Raw genomic sequence first — 17,487 nt, 5'->3', positions numbered from 1 at the left:
AGATGTAATTTATTATATATGCCTGAGTGGGTTTTTTGTTTGTGTGTGTTTTTTTTTTTAAAAAAAGCTGAAGTGGATAGAGAGAAATACTTTTAACTGATGGTATATGGAGGGGATTATAATGAATGTAATGAAACAAGTTACATGAATTGTTGAATGTGTAACTGATGATATGCCCTGTAAACTTTCACTCAATCCACAATAAAAACCTTAAAATAAAAAAAAAAAATGAAATGGAGACTTCCAGTTCTGGCAGCTACTGAGGTAGAGTCAGGTGGGGGAAGGTCTGAAAACCCAGAGAAGCTGCTCTTACGGAACTGAACCAGAACTCTGGGTCTAGCATAAGGTGTAGGGTGTCAGTTTCCCACACACACCAGTGAAAAAATCTTCTGCGGTCACCCTGCCGGGGCGGCATTCACAGGACAGGGCTACAGCCAGACTGACACTGGGAACCGATGCTGAAAGTGGTGCGGGGAGCTTCTACACATTTTTCCTCCTCTTCCATGCCGCACCTTCTTTGCCCAGCCCAGATATCTTTAGGCAGGTAGGTGTGCAGCTCCAGAAAATGGGTCCAGCGTTGAGCCCACAGTTTTTTCCATGGCACAGAGAGAAAGAGCCCTATCGGACCTAAGGGCAAATTCTTTGGTGGCTGCTTATGACGTCAGCCTCTGGGTCGCAGCCCTAAAATTAACTTGTGCGGGACTCTTTACCGTATCTGGGAAGAAAAAGGCAGGCCTGTTAGGCCTGACAGACAAACCATATGAATAATCTGTAAAACCCCAACATAAAAGGATGCAACTATTTCAAGAATTACACTGTGCACATGCAGATACCTACCTGACCTTCAGAGACAAAATAGTAGACAATCTTTCTCCCATTAACTTCTCAGTATCTATCTATGCACCTCTGCGGTGATGACTAGAGGAGGGACCTGAGCAAGCAGACACCCCGACCCACTGCTGGAGGCCTCTGCGGTGCACACACACTGCTTATGTAGCAAGGCGACTGGCCAGTCAGCCAGTTTTATTTTTGTTTCATAGTGGTGGTTTTTGCCTCTGCTTTTATATTGCTTCTGTTTTGGGTCCTTTTGATCACATACTTTTCCTGGAGGTGGGAGCTTTTTCTACCTACGTTACCCAAGAAGAGACAGCAATCGTGGCCATATTAGTCAAGCTACAATCATACCCCATAATATTCCACCATTGAGGCAAGAGCCTATAACAGCTGCTAAGCATTACATGAGAAAAGGGAAGTCTAACTCCTGACAGGGATGGGCAACTTAGACATTTGCTACCCAAAATGGAGGAGGCCTATGAAGGCAAGAAGTGACTGACTTACAACCTTTCAAGAGGGAGCCTAGTTCCAGACAGGAGGGGGAAGGTTGAATCTCCACTGATTCATTTCCAATCTTTTGGGACCGGGCTGACGAAAGGAAATGGGGATAAGACTCTTGTGGTACAACAGTGAATAATTGCCATTAGGACTGACTGTGAGGGTAGGAAATATAGAGGTAGATATTTTTTTTTTTTTAACAAAAGTAGGGGAGAGATTGATTTTGCAGCCCAGGAGCGGAGGTCCCTGGGACCATCAAGTGAGAAGAGCAGAGAGCGGGACCCTACCCAGAGAGGCAGAGATGCCAGGGATGGAGACAGAGACAATGGCGTGGACAGATGGAGTGGCAGGGGACACTGAACTGAGGGAGGGAGAGGGGCTGTGTGCTGATGGCCAGGGGGCGGGCCTGTGGGGTGTACCCTTTGGTTATTTGATGATGCATGAGGGGATTGTATTCATCACAAAGAAACGAAATACCATAGGATGAATGTAAAACTGATATTCTTCCATGTAAACCTCACAATGAAAACTTATTAGAAAATGAAATGCAATGCAAAAACATCGGTATCTTAGGCATTAGTGGACTGAAATGGACTGGTATTGGCTATTTTGAATCTGACAATCACATGGTTTACTATGCCGGGAATGACAAATTGAAGAGGAATGGTGTTGCATTAATTGTCAAAAAGAATATATCCAGATCAGTCATGAGGTACAAAGCTGTCTGTGATAGGATAATATCCATGAGCCTACAAGGAAGACCAGTTAAAACCACTATTATTCAAATTTACACACCAACCACTAAAGCCAGTAAGGATGAAATAGAAGAATTCTACCAACTTCTTCAATCTGAAATTGATCAAGCATGCAATCAAGATGTATTGATCATTACTGGTGATTGGAATGCAAAGTTTGGCAACAAACAGGAAGGATCAGTAGTTATGACCTTGATGATAGAAATGATGCTGGAGATCGCATGATAGAATTCTGCAAAATCAGTGATTTGTTCATTTCAAATACCTTCTTTAGACAGCATAGAGACGATTATACACATGGACCTCACCAAATGGAATACACAGAAATCAAATTGACTACATCTGCAGAAAGAGACGATGGAAAAACTATATCATCTGTCAAAACAAGGCCAGGGGCAGATTGTGGAACAGACAATGAATTGTTGTTGTTGTTGTCGTTGTTAGGTGCCATCGAGTCGGGACCGACCCATAGCAACTTTACGCACAGCAGAACAAAACACTGCCAGATCCTGGGCCAACCTCACTATTGTTGCCACACTTGAGTCCATCGATGCTGCCACTTGGCCAGTCCATCTCATTGGGGGTCTTCTTTTCTCTGATCCTCCATCTTACCCAGCATGATATCCTTCTCCAGCGACTGTTCCCTCCTGACAATATGTCCAAAGTATGAGAGACGAAGTTTGGCCATCTTGGCCTCTAAGGAACACTCTGGCTGCACTTCTTCCAAAACAAATCTATTGGTTCTTTTGGCAGCCCATGGCACTTTTAATATTCTCTTCCAACACCATATGCAAATTCAAACTAAAGCTGAAGGAAATGAAAACAAGTCCATGAGAGCCTTGAATGTATCCCACCTGAATTTAGAGATCATCTGAAGAAAAGATTTGATACATTAAATACCAAAGACCGAAGACCAGAAGAGTTGTGGGAAGACATTAAGAAAGCAAAAAGTCATTAAGAAGACAAGAAAGAAGGAAAAGATCAAAATGGATGTCAGAAGAGAGATGTCAGCATAGAGATGCTAAAGCAAATGGAAGAAATGAGGAGGTACAAGAGCTGAACAGAAAATTTCAAAGGTCAGCTTGAGAAGACAAAGTCAAATGTTACAACAAAATGTGCAAAGATCTGGACTCAGAAAACCATAAAGGAAGAACATGCCCAACATTTCTCAAGCTGGGGGAACTGGAAAAAAAAAAAAAAATCAAGGCTTGACTTTCGTTATTAAATAGTTAGATCCTTTTTTTCTTTTGGTAGCACTTTCAATATTCTCCTCCAACACCATAACTCAAAATTCTTCTATGGTCGGTCTTATTCACTGTCCAGCTTTTGCATGCATGTGAGGTTATTGAAAATACCATAGCTTGGGTTAAGTACACCTTAGTCCTCAACCTGACATCTTTGCTCTTCAACACTTTAAAAAGGTCTTGTGCAGCAGATTTGCCTAATGCAATATGTCGCTTGATTTCTTGACTGCTGCTTCCTTGAGTGTTGATAGTTTATCCAAGAAGAATGAAGTCCTTGACAACTTCAGTCTTTTCTCTGTTGATAAGAACGTTGTTTATTGGTCCAGTAGTGAGGATTTTTGTTTTCTTTGCATTGAATTGCAATCCATACCGAAGGCTATGGTCTTGGATTGTCATCAGTTAGTATTTTAAGCCCTCTTTGCTTTCAGCAAGCAAGGTTGTATATATAATCTGTATATTGCAAGTTGTTAATGAGTCTTCCTCCAATCCTGATGCCATGTTTTTCTTCATATAACCCAGCTTCTTGGATTATTTGTTCAGCATACAGGTTGAATACATATGGTGAAAGAATACAACCCTGTCGCACACCTTTCTTAATTTTAAACTGTTCAGTGTTCCCATGTTCTGTTCGAACAACTACATCTTGATAGAAATGGCCAAAATTGAAAATTATATTGTAGTAATAGGTCAATAAATGTTTGAATCAAATTTCTGATACATGCTCTGTCATATTTTGATTACTGTTACCTTCTGGTTTTTCTATTTTCTGTAGCATCATGCTGAAGTCGGTGAGAGTTTAGAAATTGAGACCTATATGGCATCAATTTATGAAAGGATAGATGCATGTGTTTCATCTGGGTATATTTCCAATTTTAGAAGTTGATAAGATAATGAAAGTGAAGCATCAGAAAAAGAAAAACCATCAGAAAGAGCTAAAATTGCATATAGTGATTAGGATAGTTAGATATGTGGAATGCAAATTGATTTTTCATAACCCCTTTTAAAATTATCATTAGAAAGCATTTATTTTTTAAATACATTAAAAAATATATATATATATATATATATATATATATATATGTGTGTGTATATATATATATATATTTTTTTTTTTTTTTTTTTAAGCTAGGTAAGTTTTTTGGTTATGTAAGGAGGCTTCAAAGCATTTGTGGAAAAATGAAATGAAAAGATAATGAAATTATTCTACAAATTTTATAAGGACTATGACTTAGAAATTCCAGATAGGTGAAAAATCTATTTTTCACAGTAGCACTTATGATGTGTATGTCCCTGTGTTACCTCCCAGGAAAGCTCTAACCCTAGTGTCATAGTAGCTGGCCTTTATCTTTGCATGCTCACAGATACAATTTGATAGCAAAAAATAGTGACTCTATCTCCTGGGAGTAGCGTGGAGTGGTGTGGTAGATATATATTAACCAAGACCATAAGCTTTGTGATGAAAGCTGTAGCTGTCAAAGGAGTTGGACCCTCTAGTCCTCAGAGTGAACATTTTCTTCCTGTACATGTTCTATATAAAAACAAATACCAATACTGTCAATTCAATTCTGACTCAGCAACCACATAGGACCCATTAGAACTGCCCCGTAGGGGTTCCAATACTGTAAATGACAGAAGCAGATTGTCACATCTTTATCCCACAGAGTGGCTAGTCGTTTCAAACCACCGGACTTTCAGTTAACATCCAAGCACTTAACCACGGTGTCACCCGGACTCCCATGTACTATATTGTTGATGTTAAGTGCCGTCCAGTCGATTCTGACTTGCAGCAACCCTGTATAGGGTTTCCGAGGAGTAGTTGGTGGGTTTGAATTGCCAACCTTGTGGTTCAAACTGACCTTATGGTCCAGTGCTTACCCTACAGCGCCACACCAGGATTCCGTTTGCTATTTACTAGGCTAATAATTTCTAAACATTTAAAGTTTTATTTGATAAGTTCTTCTCTTCACACCACAATGCCATTATCGCACATAACAAAACAAAACAAAATATGTAATGTCATCTAATATGCAAGGTTGATTGGAACCATAAGGTCATCAGTTCAAACTCACCAGCTACTCCTCGGAAACCCTATATGGGTCACTATGACTCGACGGTATTTAACAACAACAACAATATGCTCTTTAAGGAGCCCTGGTGGCACTGTAGGATAAGCATCGGACTGCCAACCACAAGATCAGTAGTTCAGACCCATTGTTCTGTGGGAGAAAGATGAGGCTTTCTGCTCCCGTAAAGATCTACTGCCTCAGAAACCCTATACAGGTTTTCTATGAGTTGGACTTAACTCAATGGCAATGGGTTTGGGGCAATATGCTCTGTGTGTGAGTGAGTGAGTGAGTGAGTGAGTGAGTGAGTGAGTGAGTGAGTGAGAGAGTGAGCGAGAGAATTTCTCCAGTTTTCTTGAGGGGCAGGGGGAGTGTTTTGGTATGTTTTGAAACTAAGTCCTTGGGTAACCCAAACGTTTAATGTGCTCAGCTGCTAACCAAAAAGTTGGAGAGTCCCAGAGGTGCCTTGGAAGAAAGACCTGGTGATCTACTTCCAGAAAAATCAGCCATTGAAACCCCTATGGAATACTGTCCTGCTCTGACACAAATGGAGTTTCCATGAGTTGGAGTAGACTTGATAGTACCTTGTCTGGTATGTTTGAAACAAGATCCAGTGTCTCCACAGTATATTTGATTGATATCTCTTGTGAATCTTTCTTTATAACCATTTTCTTTTCCTTTTTTCTTCTCATGCCTTTTATTTATTGAGTGAAACAATTTGTCTTGTAGAATTTCCCACATTCAGGATTTGACTGTTCACTTCTTTGTGGTGTTAACTTGTCATTCTATCGCTTGTGTTTTCTGTAAACTGATCTTTAGACTTGATGAGATTCAGCTTCATTTTGATTTTTTAGCAAAAACATTTCATAGATGGTACTGTGTGTACTTCCTATCGCATCAGTTTGCACATAATTTCTGTTGATCCACCTCAAGCAATACTGAGATTAATCAGTGGGTTCAGGTGTTGTCAGCCTAATCTGTTCATTCAAAGTCCCCATTAACCTCTAATGGTTTTAGTAGCCATATAAGACAGTTGCATAGATCTATACTTTCTTTTTCATGGGATTGAGGAGTGAAGCCTGAGACTGTCCTCAGAGCCTGACTTTTTCTGGAGCTCCCTCATTTAAATGGTGTGGGTCTCGGGCATCTGTTATTTTGACTTCCTGTGGTATTTTCAGGAACTGCTGATTTTGTATTTCTCAGTCTGGTGCTAACCAGGTTATCTGGGACACCTCCCCATGATTGGCCACTGAGACATTGAACTTGATTCCTGACCATTTTTTTCTCCCTCCTTGGACTAGAAACCATTATTGTTATCTGTAGAGAACCCACCTCCTGTCCTTCCTGGGGTGTGCAAGACCTGGGAGTAAATGGAGAAGGTCTTCTCTGCTGATGACCTTCTGAGGATCTGTCAGTTTGGGTTCTTGCCCTCCTCAACCACTAGAGCGGGATGCTAAATGTAACTGCTCCTAACAAAACTTAGGCATACAAGTACCATCCCAAGTGGCCAAGGTACTGGATTTGCAGAGCCACTTTACTTTGCAAGAGCCATTAGCCAGCTCGGATCTCCTAGTACGTTTATGAAGAATAAGTCTCTGCCGTTTTCAACCCCATGGTCCCTGCACTCAGATTTTATTACGGTGAAGTTATTTGCCGTAAAGCATAAAGGTTTTCTTAAGCTCTAAAATTCCAAGAAACCATGTGTGGTCCCAAATCATATGACTTTTATTACCTCCAGAAAATTTTGCAAAATTATCTTTTTAAACTCCTACAACTTCATGCAAAAATCTCCTAACATATAGACTCTGGCACTGTTCACCTATCATAGCTTCATAACTTTAATGTTTTTCCGTTTTTCCTTGAGGCTCATCAGAGATTTACTTGTATACATGTTTCTAGTTTTGAAATGATAGTGAATTGAATATTCCAACTGCTAGTACTTATTATTTGTATTGTCATTGTTGTTGTTGTTGTTAAGTGCTGTCAAGTCAGTTCCGACTCATATCAACCCTGTGTAGAGTTTCTAAGGAGCTGCTAGTGAACTTCCAACTGCTGACCTTGCAGTTCAAACCGACTTTGCAGTCCAGCACATTATCCTGCAGTGCCACACCAGGACACCTGTATTGTCATTAGTGCCTGATTTTAGTTGTTCATTCTTAGCATAGACGATGATAGGGAAAAACTGTTATTTAATGCTGTTGTTAACTGCCATTTAACTGCCGTCAAGTTGGTTATGACTCATAGCAAGCCTGCTTAGGGTTCCCAAAGAGTGGCTGGTAGTTTTGAACCACCAACCTTGCAATTAGCAGTTCAGTGTTTATCCTAGAGCCTCACACCAGGACTCTAGCTCCATGCCAGGACTAGGCAGTATAGTGTATTACAAACGGGGCTGCCAACTACAAGATTAGCAATTTGAATCGACCAGTTGCTCTGTGGGAGAAAGATGAGGCTTTCTACTCCTGTAAAGATTTATAGCTTCGGAAACCCTATACAGGGTCACTATGCGTCGGAACTGACCCGATGGGACACAACCACCACCACCATTGAATTATTTTGATTGACCCTTGGAAGAGGGATGATGGCACACAAACAAATGAGAAACAGGTATGCAGACTCTAAAATAGACACATTTCATATGTTTTCAGTTATATTGCTTTGCTTACATTGAGACATTTTTTTTTCTTTTGAGAGCTATACCCTACTTGAATACAGTTGATTAATATAGCTTAGGAGTGCTGTGGCTCTGTAGGATGAGCACTGTACTACTAACTACAAGGATGGTGGCTCAAGCCCACCAGCTGCTCTGTGGGAAAAAGATGAGGCTATCTGCCCCCATATAAGATTGACAGCCTCAGAAACCCTGTACAGAGTCTCTATGAGTTGGAACCGGCTTGATTCCGCTTAATAATACAAACAAAATGGTGGCTTTCTAATTCTGTCATTCCTTGCACATTTGTTAACCGTAATTCTTCTAGAAGAATTGTTCCTCATCAAGTATTTGGTTACTTTCAAAAACATTTTGTTCAGGCAAGGCAGGATAAATGCTTAATAATGTTTATCAATTTTCAGAATGAGTTTTGATGTCTTAGCAATCGCCAAAGGAAAACAAAGTTTTTTGTTGTTTTTAACTTTTTATTGTGAATTGAGTGAAAGTTTACAGACAAGATCATCTGCTTCACATTCAATAAATTATACACTTTGTTTCATCTCAATGATTACAATCCCCTCCCTGCAACAACAGTTATCCTGCTTCCTCCCCGTGGCTCCCATTTATATCTTATATTTCACAAATGAACCAAACAGAAAGATTTGATGTACACATGTTAAGTGACATCAAGTCAGTTCCAACTCATAGTGACACTGTATAGGGTTTCCAGTGCTAGTGAGTTTGAACCATTGACCTTGTGGTCCAGTGCTGCTTCTACAGTGCCACACCACGAAACAAAATATATATATTCATTTAAATGTCCAAAGGGTACATTCTGCAAGCCAGCCTCTTTTTTTTTTTTCTTTTTCTTGTGAATTATATGATAGTCTACATGGGAGAACACCCTCTCCACATTCATCCTATCCTACTTTGTTTCACTGCAATGATTACAGTTCCCTGCTTGCATCATCAAACAACCAAAGGGTACACCCCGCAAGCCTGCCCCCTCACCATCAACACACAGACCCTCTCCCTCACAGAGTCCAGAGCCCCTAGCCACTCCATCTCTCCACATCATCCTCTTTGCCTCCATCTCCGGCATTGCTGCATCTCTGAACAGGGTCCTGCACTCTTCTCCTCTCCCTTGACGGTCTCAGGGACCTCCACCCCTGGACTACAAAATCAACCAATCCCCTCCTTTTGTTACAAAAGGTCTACGTTTACATTTCCAACAATCATTCACTATTGAACCACAAGAGTCTTATCCCCAACTCCTTTCAGCAGCCCCATCCAGACAGGTTGGAAACCACTCAGTGGAGATTCTACCTTCCCCCGCACCCTTTGGAACTAGGTTCCCTCTTGAAAGCTTGTAAGCCAGTCACTTCTTGCCTTTGTAGCTCCCCCCGCCCCCCATTTTGGTTGTTGTTGTTATGTGCCGTGGCATCGGTTCTGACTCATAGCGACCCTGTACAGGGCTTTCGAGGCTGTAAATCTTTACTGGAGCAGAAAGCCTCGTTGTCCTGTGGAACAGCTGGTAATTTCGAACTGCTGACCCTAAGGATAGCAGCCCGATTCGTAACCACTACACTACCAGAGCTCCTTCCATTTTGGGTAGCCAATTTTAAGTTGCCCATCTTTATCAACCCTGTGTACTGAGGGGGTGGGAATGATCCTCGCTATAAAGATTTGTTCCCTTCTTTGAGCTACTACATCCACAAGCATAGGTCAAGTTCATCAAATTGTAGCGGATCCCTATTTTTTTGTCCCTCTTCTTTCTTCCTCTAGTCGAGTTCTGGTCATCCAACCATTGAAGCCAGGTCAAATGGGTAATTTCTGCAAGTATGGGTGTTCTTGTGCATCTCCCCTCACTTTGTAGCAGCCGGGTGTGCAAGCCAGCCTCTTGTTGTTGTTTTTTATATATCATTTGAACTCTCAGGTGTTTATATCTCTATGTGTTTCAGTCCATTGTCATCACTCTTCTATCAATACTCTAGTTGTTCCATCTCGGACCAGTGGAAGCCCCATCAAGTTAGCTACAGCGACATGACTTCAGTAGTTTTGACAGCTTCTTTGCTTTTTATCACATTAAGATGTCTTAAGCACTTCTTGTAATTTGTGTGTGTATGTGGGCGGAGGGAGGCTTGATCTGAAATGCTCTATGTTCCCAAAGGCACTTAGGAGGTACTCACCGCTATTGGATTTTAGGTGCTTCTAAATATTTTCAGGAGTCAGAACTAGGAAATATTTTTGCAAGGAGAGGAAAACATAAGTTCACACTAATATTTCCAATTTAAATGAAAATTACAGGATTTTTACTTAACTGTGGATTTTATACTTCTGTTCTTTTATGCTGAAAGAAACATTATCCTAATTATTTCATTTATCCCATAATGTACATGGAGTCCTGGGTGGCGCTGCAGGATAATGCACTGGATTGCAATGTTGGTTTGAACTGCAAGGTTGGCTGTTCAGACTCATCAGCCGCTTTTTGGAAACCCTATACAGGGTCGCTATAAGACGGAACTGACTCAGTGACACTTAGCAACAACATAATGTACGTACAAATAGGTTCACAATAACTGTATTCGTTTTCTATTGCTATGCAACAGATTACCACCAAATTTGTAACTTAAATTAACCACACAGTTTTATGGCTTAGCTAGCTCCTCTGCTCAGGGTCTCCCAGGCGCAGTCATGGTGTTGGCCAGGTTCTAATGCTCATCAGGAGTTTCAGCTGTAGAAGAATCTGCTTGCAAGGTCAGTTAAGGTATTGGCAGAGTTCATCTTCTTGTGGTTTGTAGGGCTGAGTGCCTGTTTTCTTGCAGGCTGCCAACTGGGAGTTGCTCTTGGCTTCTAGCAACCACCTGCAGTTCTTTCCTAGGTGGTTCTTTCCTTACTAGTTGTTGTTGTTAACTTCTGTGGAGTCTATTCGGATTAAAAGCAACTCTGTATAGGGTTTCCAAGGAACGGCTGTAGCTTCTTCAAAGCCAGCAAAGTTAGTCTCTCCTCACAAAACAGCCCATTTTCACTTGTATGCATTTTCACAAGATGATCGTTCACAGGATAATCTTTTAATGATTAGCTAAAGATCATGATTAGCTAATTTGTGATCTTAATCACATCTGTAAAATATCTTCATGCTTGCCATAACCATGGGAGTGATAGCCTTTGCTGTATTCTTTTGGTCAGAAGCAAGTCACAGATTTCATCCATTCTAAAAGAGAGAGGAATATACAAAGACATGGCTCATTGTGGAGCACATTAGGCTATGTCTGATAACATTAGACAGTAGTAACATTGCTGATTTTATCGCCATCTGTAATACTGCAAAATGCAATTTAAGGTTTCTTTATGGTTCTTTTTATACAGATGAAATTCTGTATTTAATAGGTCACTGAAACAATTACTTTCTCTGTATAGAATTCCAAGAATTTGATATATGGTTAGGTTCATTTCTTTCAGTGTTCAATATTTTTTTGCTGTTGTTGTCATTATAGACACCCTGCATAGGGTTTCTAAGGAGCGGCTGGAGAGTTTGAAGCGCCAACCTTGCGGTTAGAACTTTGTGGCCCAGCATGTTAGCCCACAGTGCCATACCAGGACTCTGTTCAATAGTTAGGGATTGCTTTATTTATCTTTTTGTTTTGATTTTGTTTATATAAGCTATTTACATGATTCTAAATTAAATATTTGAAACAAAGTACATTCAGAAAATTCTGGCTCCACTTTTATCTTCTCTACTTCATTCTTTTACTCCTCCATAGATAGCCATTTTTATTGTTGGTGGTGATGTTAAGTACCATCGAATCGGTTCCAACTCAACGACCCCATAAAGGGTTTCCAAGGCTGTACATCTTTGTGGGAGCAGAAAGTCTCTCCTTCTCCCACAGAGCAGCTAGGTGGGGTCAAACCACAGACCTTGTGGTTCACAGTCCAGTGCTTACTGTATAGTATCACTGCACTCGAAAGCATTTTTATTAGTGTTTGCTTGTTCTTTCCATTGTCACACACACGTTTGCTTTCCCTTTCTTACCAAAATTAAAGCAAACCCACTGCTATATAGTCTGTTAGATAGCATACTATACATACTGTTTTGCACCATACTTTTGGGGGAAATGTGGCTGTGCAGAATAAGCACTAGACCACTAACCGCAAGGTCAGCAGTTTGAGCACACCAGCTGCTCTGTGGGAGAAAGATGAGCTTTATAAGTCTCGGAAACCCTACACGGGGTCACTATGAGTCGGAACTGACCCAACTGCACTTAACAACAATACCCTTGCTCTTTTCTCTCTAGATTTATCCTGGAAACCACTTAGTTCCGTATATAGAAATCTTCCTTATTCCTTTTTACAGTTGCAGAGTATTCAGTTGTGTCTGTGTGTTAGAGTTTACGCAGTCAGTCATCATCTGTCTTAGTAGTCCTGCTATCTTTTCTTCATAACTGATATTACTATATGTATTTTTGTTTACTTGCTTATTGTCATAACGTATTGCAAAGTCAGTAGGAGTTGTGGCTTATATTTTAGCAATAAGAACCGTGTGCCTGGCACCTAATAGATAATGAATATTTGTTGAATAATGTTAATAATACTCAAGGTCTCTGTTTTCTCCCTGCAGGTTGATCCAAAAGACTACATGTTTAGTGGACTAAAGGATGAAACCGTAGGCCGCTTGCCTGGGAAAGTAGCAGGACAACAATTTGTCATTCAAGACTGTGAGAACTGTAACATCTATATTTTTGATCACTCTGCTACAATTACTATTGATGACTGTACCAACTGCATATTTTTTCTGGGACCCGTGAAAGGCAGTGTGTTTTTCCGCAATTGTAGAGATTGCAAATGTACCTTAGCCTGCCAACAGTTTCGTGTGCGGGACTGTAGAAAACTGGAAGTCTTTTTGTGCTGTGCCACCCAACCCATCATCGAGTCTTCGACAAATATCAAGTTTGGGTGCTTTCAATGGTACTACCCTGAGTTAGCTTTCCAATTCAAAGATGCAGGGCTAAGTATCTTCAATAACACATGGAGTAGCATTCACGACTTTACACCTGTGCCAGGAGAATTCAACTGGAGCCTTCTTCCAGAAGATGCTGTGGTTCAGGACTATGTTCCTCTACCAACTACAGAAGAGCTCAAAGCTGTTCGAGTTTCCACGGAAGCCAGTAGAAGTATCATTCCAGTATCCCGGGGTCAGAGACAGAAGAGCAGTGATGAATCATGCTTAGTGGTATTATTTGCTGGTGACTATACCATTGCAAATGCCAGGAAACTCATTGATGAGGTAAGAAGAGAGAGAGAAAAAAACAACAGAGATATACCTAGATATACACATACCCCTTTCCAGGGAATGTTCATTCTTTTTAAATTGGGTAAAATTATAGGCAATTAAAAAATTTTTTAATTACAGGCAATCCTCAAAATATAGTTGTACTTTTCCCCCAGTCCCCAATACACACAGATTTTTTGAAGCTGATTACTGGGACTCAAAATACATTTTTTCCAAAGAAATGGAAAATCTGTAATTCAATTCAGTACACATTTATTAAGTACCTATTATGTACAATAATAGAAGGAGTCCTGGTGTGGTGATGTAGGATCAGCACTGGACTAATAACTGGAAGGTCAGCAGTTCCAGACTAGGGATTCATGGTTGCTGTGAGTCACAACTGACTGGATGGCACTTAACAACAACATGTACAAGTAACTTTGCTACCGTATTTTATTGAATATAGGATGCATGTTTCTTTTCCATATTTTAATCTGTCTGTAATACACCTTGCAGTTGATGGCAACTTGGATTTGATGAAATAAAAAATAGGCTGGGAAGGGAGATACATAGATGAAATTCTCTACCCTCAAGAACTTCCAGAAATTCTTCATTAAAAAAATAATTTCTAGGGAAGCTTATAAAAGTAGTAATGTATAGGAAAACATGACTTTTATAATTATGTAATAGGGAAATTTATTTGGAGTTTTAATAGGTTAACAGGTGAGAAAGACATTTAGGCGTACAAATTTTGGGTTCTGTTGTGACTCTGAGTGCAACCTCCACATTATTGTACTGTTGGTTAATGCGCCAGACTGCAGAGTTGTTTGAACTGCAGGGTCGGCTTTTCAAGCTCACCAGCTGCTCCTCGGAAACTCTATACAGGGTCGCTATGGGTCAGAACCAACTCAACGGCACTTAACAAAAACAATCACCAACTGTCATGAGGGAAAAGATGGTGAGGAAGAGTGAGGTGGGAGCTGTGATGTCAAAGGTTGTAGGCTTATGAGCAGGGGCTCTTGGTGAGCTCTTGAGTAGAGAAAGTTGTTTTGTTTTGTTTTTGATAGCAGCTTCTCTTGAAAAATAGTTGGGGACAAAGAAGTTAAACCAAAACCATGCCTGTTGCCATAGGGTTTCGAAGGCTGAAATCTTTACAGAAGCAGACTGCCTCATCTTTTTCCCATGGAGTTGCTAGTGAGTTCAAACTACCAACTTTTTGCTTAGCAGCCAAATCACTGAGATACCAGGGCTCCTACATAATGGTTGCTGTTGTTAAGTGCCATCGAGTCAATTCCAATTCTCAGCGATCCTGTATAGGGTTTCCAAGGAACAGCTGGTGGTTGTGAACTGCCCACCTGTGGTTCACAGTTCAGTGCTGATACTGCAGCGTCACACCAGAAATCCACATAGAGGTTGTTGTTAGTGCTGTCAAGTCGGTTTCCATACAGAGGTTGTTGTTGTTAAGTGCCATTTGGGACCCTGTATAGGGTTTCCGAGGAGTCCTGGTGTGGTGCTGTGGGTTAATGCGCTAGGCTGCAAACCGTTTGAACTGCAAGGTCGGCAGTTCAAGCTCACCAGCTGCTCCTTGGAAACCCTATACAGGGTCGCTATGGGTCGGAATCGACTCGATGGCATTTAACAGCAACAACAACATAGGGTTTCCGAAGAGTAGCTAGTGAGCTTGAACCACCAACCCTGCAGTTCAAACTAACTTTGCAGTCCAAGCACATTAACCCACAGCACCACACCAAGACTCCACATAGAGGTTTGTTGTTGTTAAGTGCCGTCAAGTCGGTTCCGATCCATATCGACCCTGTATAAGGTTTCCAAGGAGCAGCTAGTGAGCTTGAACCACTGACCTTACAGTTCAAACAGCTTTTCAGTCTAGTGCATTAACCCAGAGCGCCACACCAGGACTGTAAAAACAGTTCCTATGTTGGTGGGTACTCCAATAGGGAGACAACAGTAGGATGTATTGATTATTCATTAATTGGTTGTTTCTTCACTAGGAAACTGAATTTAAAAATTACAATTCCAAAAAATTGGAGAAGTGAATGGAAAACTCAAGTTTTTTTTTAATAGATTTTTTTTTTTAAGTTGGAAGGTGTCAAAAATGAATGGTTTTAGAGGAACAAAAACTAAAAATGACTACCTCTCTATAATTGTGCAATGATTCAAATCCATGTGTAAAATCTACAAAGTATATGTAAAGTACATTTAAAAAAAAAAAGTTTTTATTGTGAACTGAGTGATAGTTTAAATTGGGAGAACATTGGCTTTACACCATTGTTTCATTGCAATGATAAAATCTCCTCTGTGTATTATCATTCAACAATATTTGCTTCCGTTCCTTCTGTGTTGTTGTTTTTTTTAATTATTATTTTTAAAGCAATAGAAGCCAAAGTGTAATTTTAGGGCTTTGTATATTTTCTTTTTGGGTTTTGCCGATCTGTTACAAACATGCTTAGAATCTGGTGGTGGTGGTAATGTGCCGTGGAGTCGGTTCTAACTCATAGCGACCCTGTATAGGGTTTCCAAGGCTGGAAATCTTTACAGGAGCAGAAAGCCTCATCTTTCTCCCGTGCAACTGCTAGTAGTTTTGAACTGCTGACCATGAGATTAGCAGCCCAATTCTTAACCACTACACTACCAGAGCTCCTAGAAATCTGATAAGATATAGAAAAACATGTTCTTAGCCTTTGAGCTATCTAGTCTCATGTTATTTCAACATTTAAGAGATAAATATTTTTCGTATATACTGTATGATGATTCCTTTAACCTATGTATACATTTCAAAAGACATTACTATTCAAGTTAAACTCCTTTTGAGGAGTGGACATGAAGAATATTTATAGAAGAAAGGGGAGGGCAATATACAAGAGGAATGATGAAGATAAGTGAAGCCACAAGGAGATGTGCAAGGGATAAAGGGGACAGAGGTAAATAGTGATGCGTACACAACTTTAGAACAATAGTGTTCTGTGCATAGATACCTGGACAGAATCACAGGCTGAATGGGTATGGGTGGAAGAGTGGGCTATACCACAGTTATATAAGAGTTTGAAGGCAGGTATTTGTACATGGATAACTATAGGGAAGAAGCGGGACAACTGCTTGTTACATGGAGGGGATTGCAATCATTGAGATGAAACAATGTGTATGAATTGTTGTATGTAAAACCGATGATCTTGTCTATAAACCTTCACTCAATTCACCAAAAAAAAAAAAAAAGTATATTTAACATGTTTAAAGAAAAAAGTCATCAAAACAAACACAGTCTTTATTTAGGAGACACCCCATGACCTTAATCTTTTAATCTTTGGTACCTGATATATGAAATAGCAATGGTATGTTCTCTTGGAAGAAATATGACCATGAAAAGTGATGTTCTTTAACGCCCTTCTGGAATACACAGTAAGTTTTATTTTAAAAACCATAGTAATAATAATAACTGACACTTATACAAGTATCTTGTTATTGTGTGCTGTGGAGTCAGTTCCAATTTATAGTTACCCTATTTCTGGTGGCTGGTGGCTTTCAACTGTTAGTCTTGTAGTTAGCATGGGTAGTAGTCCAGTGCTTATCCTACAGTGCCACACAAGGAATCTATACGAGTATTGTGCTTACCATGTGCTAGGAGCCACCACTCGTCTGTCATACTGTGGTGGCTTGTGTGTTGCTGTGATGCTGGACGCTATGGCACTGGTATTTTAAATACCAGCTTGGTTATCAATGGTAGACAAGTTTCAGTGGAGCTTTCAGATTAAGGCAAGCTAGGAAGAAGGAGAGGTGGACTATTTCTGAATGTTTAGCTACTGAAAACCTTATAAATAGCAGTGGAACATTGTCAGATGTAGTGCCTGAAGATGAAAACATGAATACAGAAAACACTATGAATAGTCCCAGAAGATCAGCCCCTCAGGTTGGAAGGCACTCAGAATACGACTGGAAAAGAGCTGACTCCTCAAAGTTGAGTTGGCCATGATGATGCAAATGTACTAAAGCTTTTGGAACTTTCATTTGCTGATGGCGCACAGCTCAGTATGAGGTAAAACAGTTGCAAACTTGGAATATATGAAGTATGTTGTTGTTGTTGTTGTTGTTAAGTGCCGTCGAGTCGGTTCCGACCCATAGCGACCCTGTACAGGGTTTCTGAGGGTGTAAATCTTTACGGGAG

At 40.3% G+C, this 17,487-nt stretch overlaps 1 protein-coding gene across 1 annotated transcript in view; it reads left to right on the top strand.

Moving 5' to 3' along the window:
- RP2 (retinitis pigmentosa 2 (X-linked recessive)) overlaps positions 1-17,487 on the top strand; it is an 88,434-nt gene that overhangs the window by 30,934 nt on the left and 40,013 nt on the right. Inside the window, exon 2 of the mRNA XM_006864237.1 lies at positions 12,660-13,325. Coding sequence (XP_006864299.1) covers positions 12,660-13,325 — 666 coding nt within the window. The remainder of the gene's footprint in view (positions 1-12,659; positions 13,326-17,487) is intronic.

This window comes from Chrysochloris asiatica, unplaced genomic scaffold, assembly GCF_000296735.1.
Source record: "Chrysochloris asiatica unplaced genomic scaffold, ChrAsi1.0 scaffold00062, whole genome shotgun sequence".
In the NCBI taxonomy this organism is placed as follows: Eukaryota; Metazoa; Chordata; class Mammalia; order Afrosoricida; family Chrysochloridae; genus Chrysochloris; species Chrysochloris asiatica.
The sequence above is the reverse complement of the archived record's forward strand: the minus strand, read 5'-3'. Positions and strand labels throughout refer to the sequence as shown.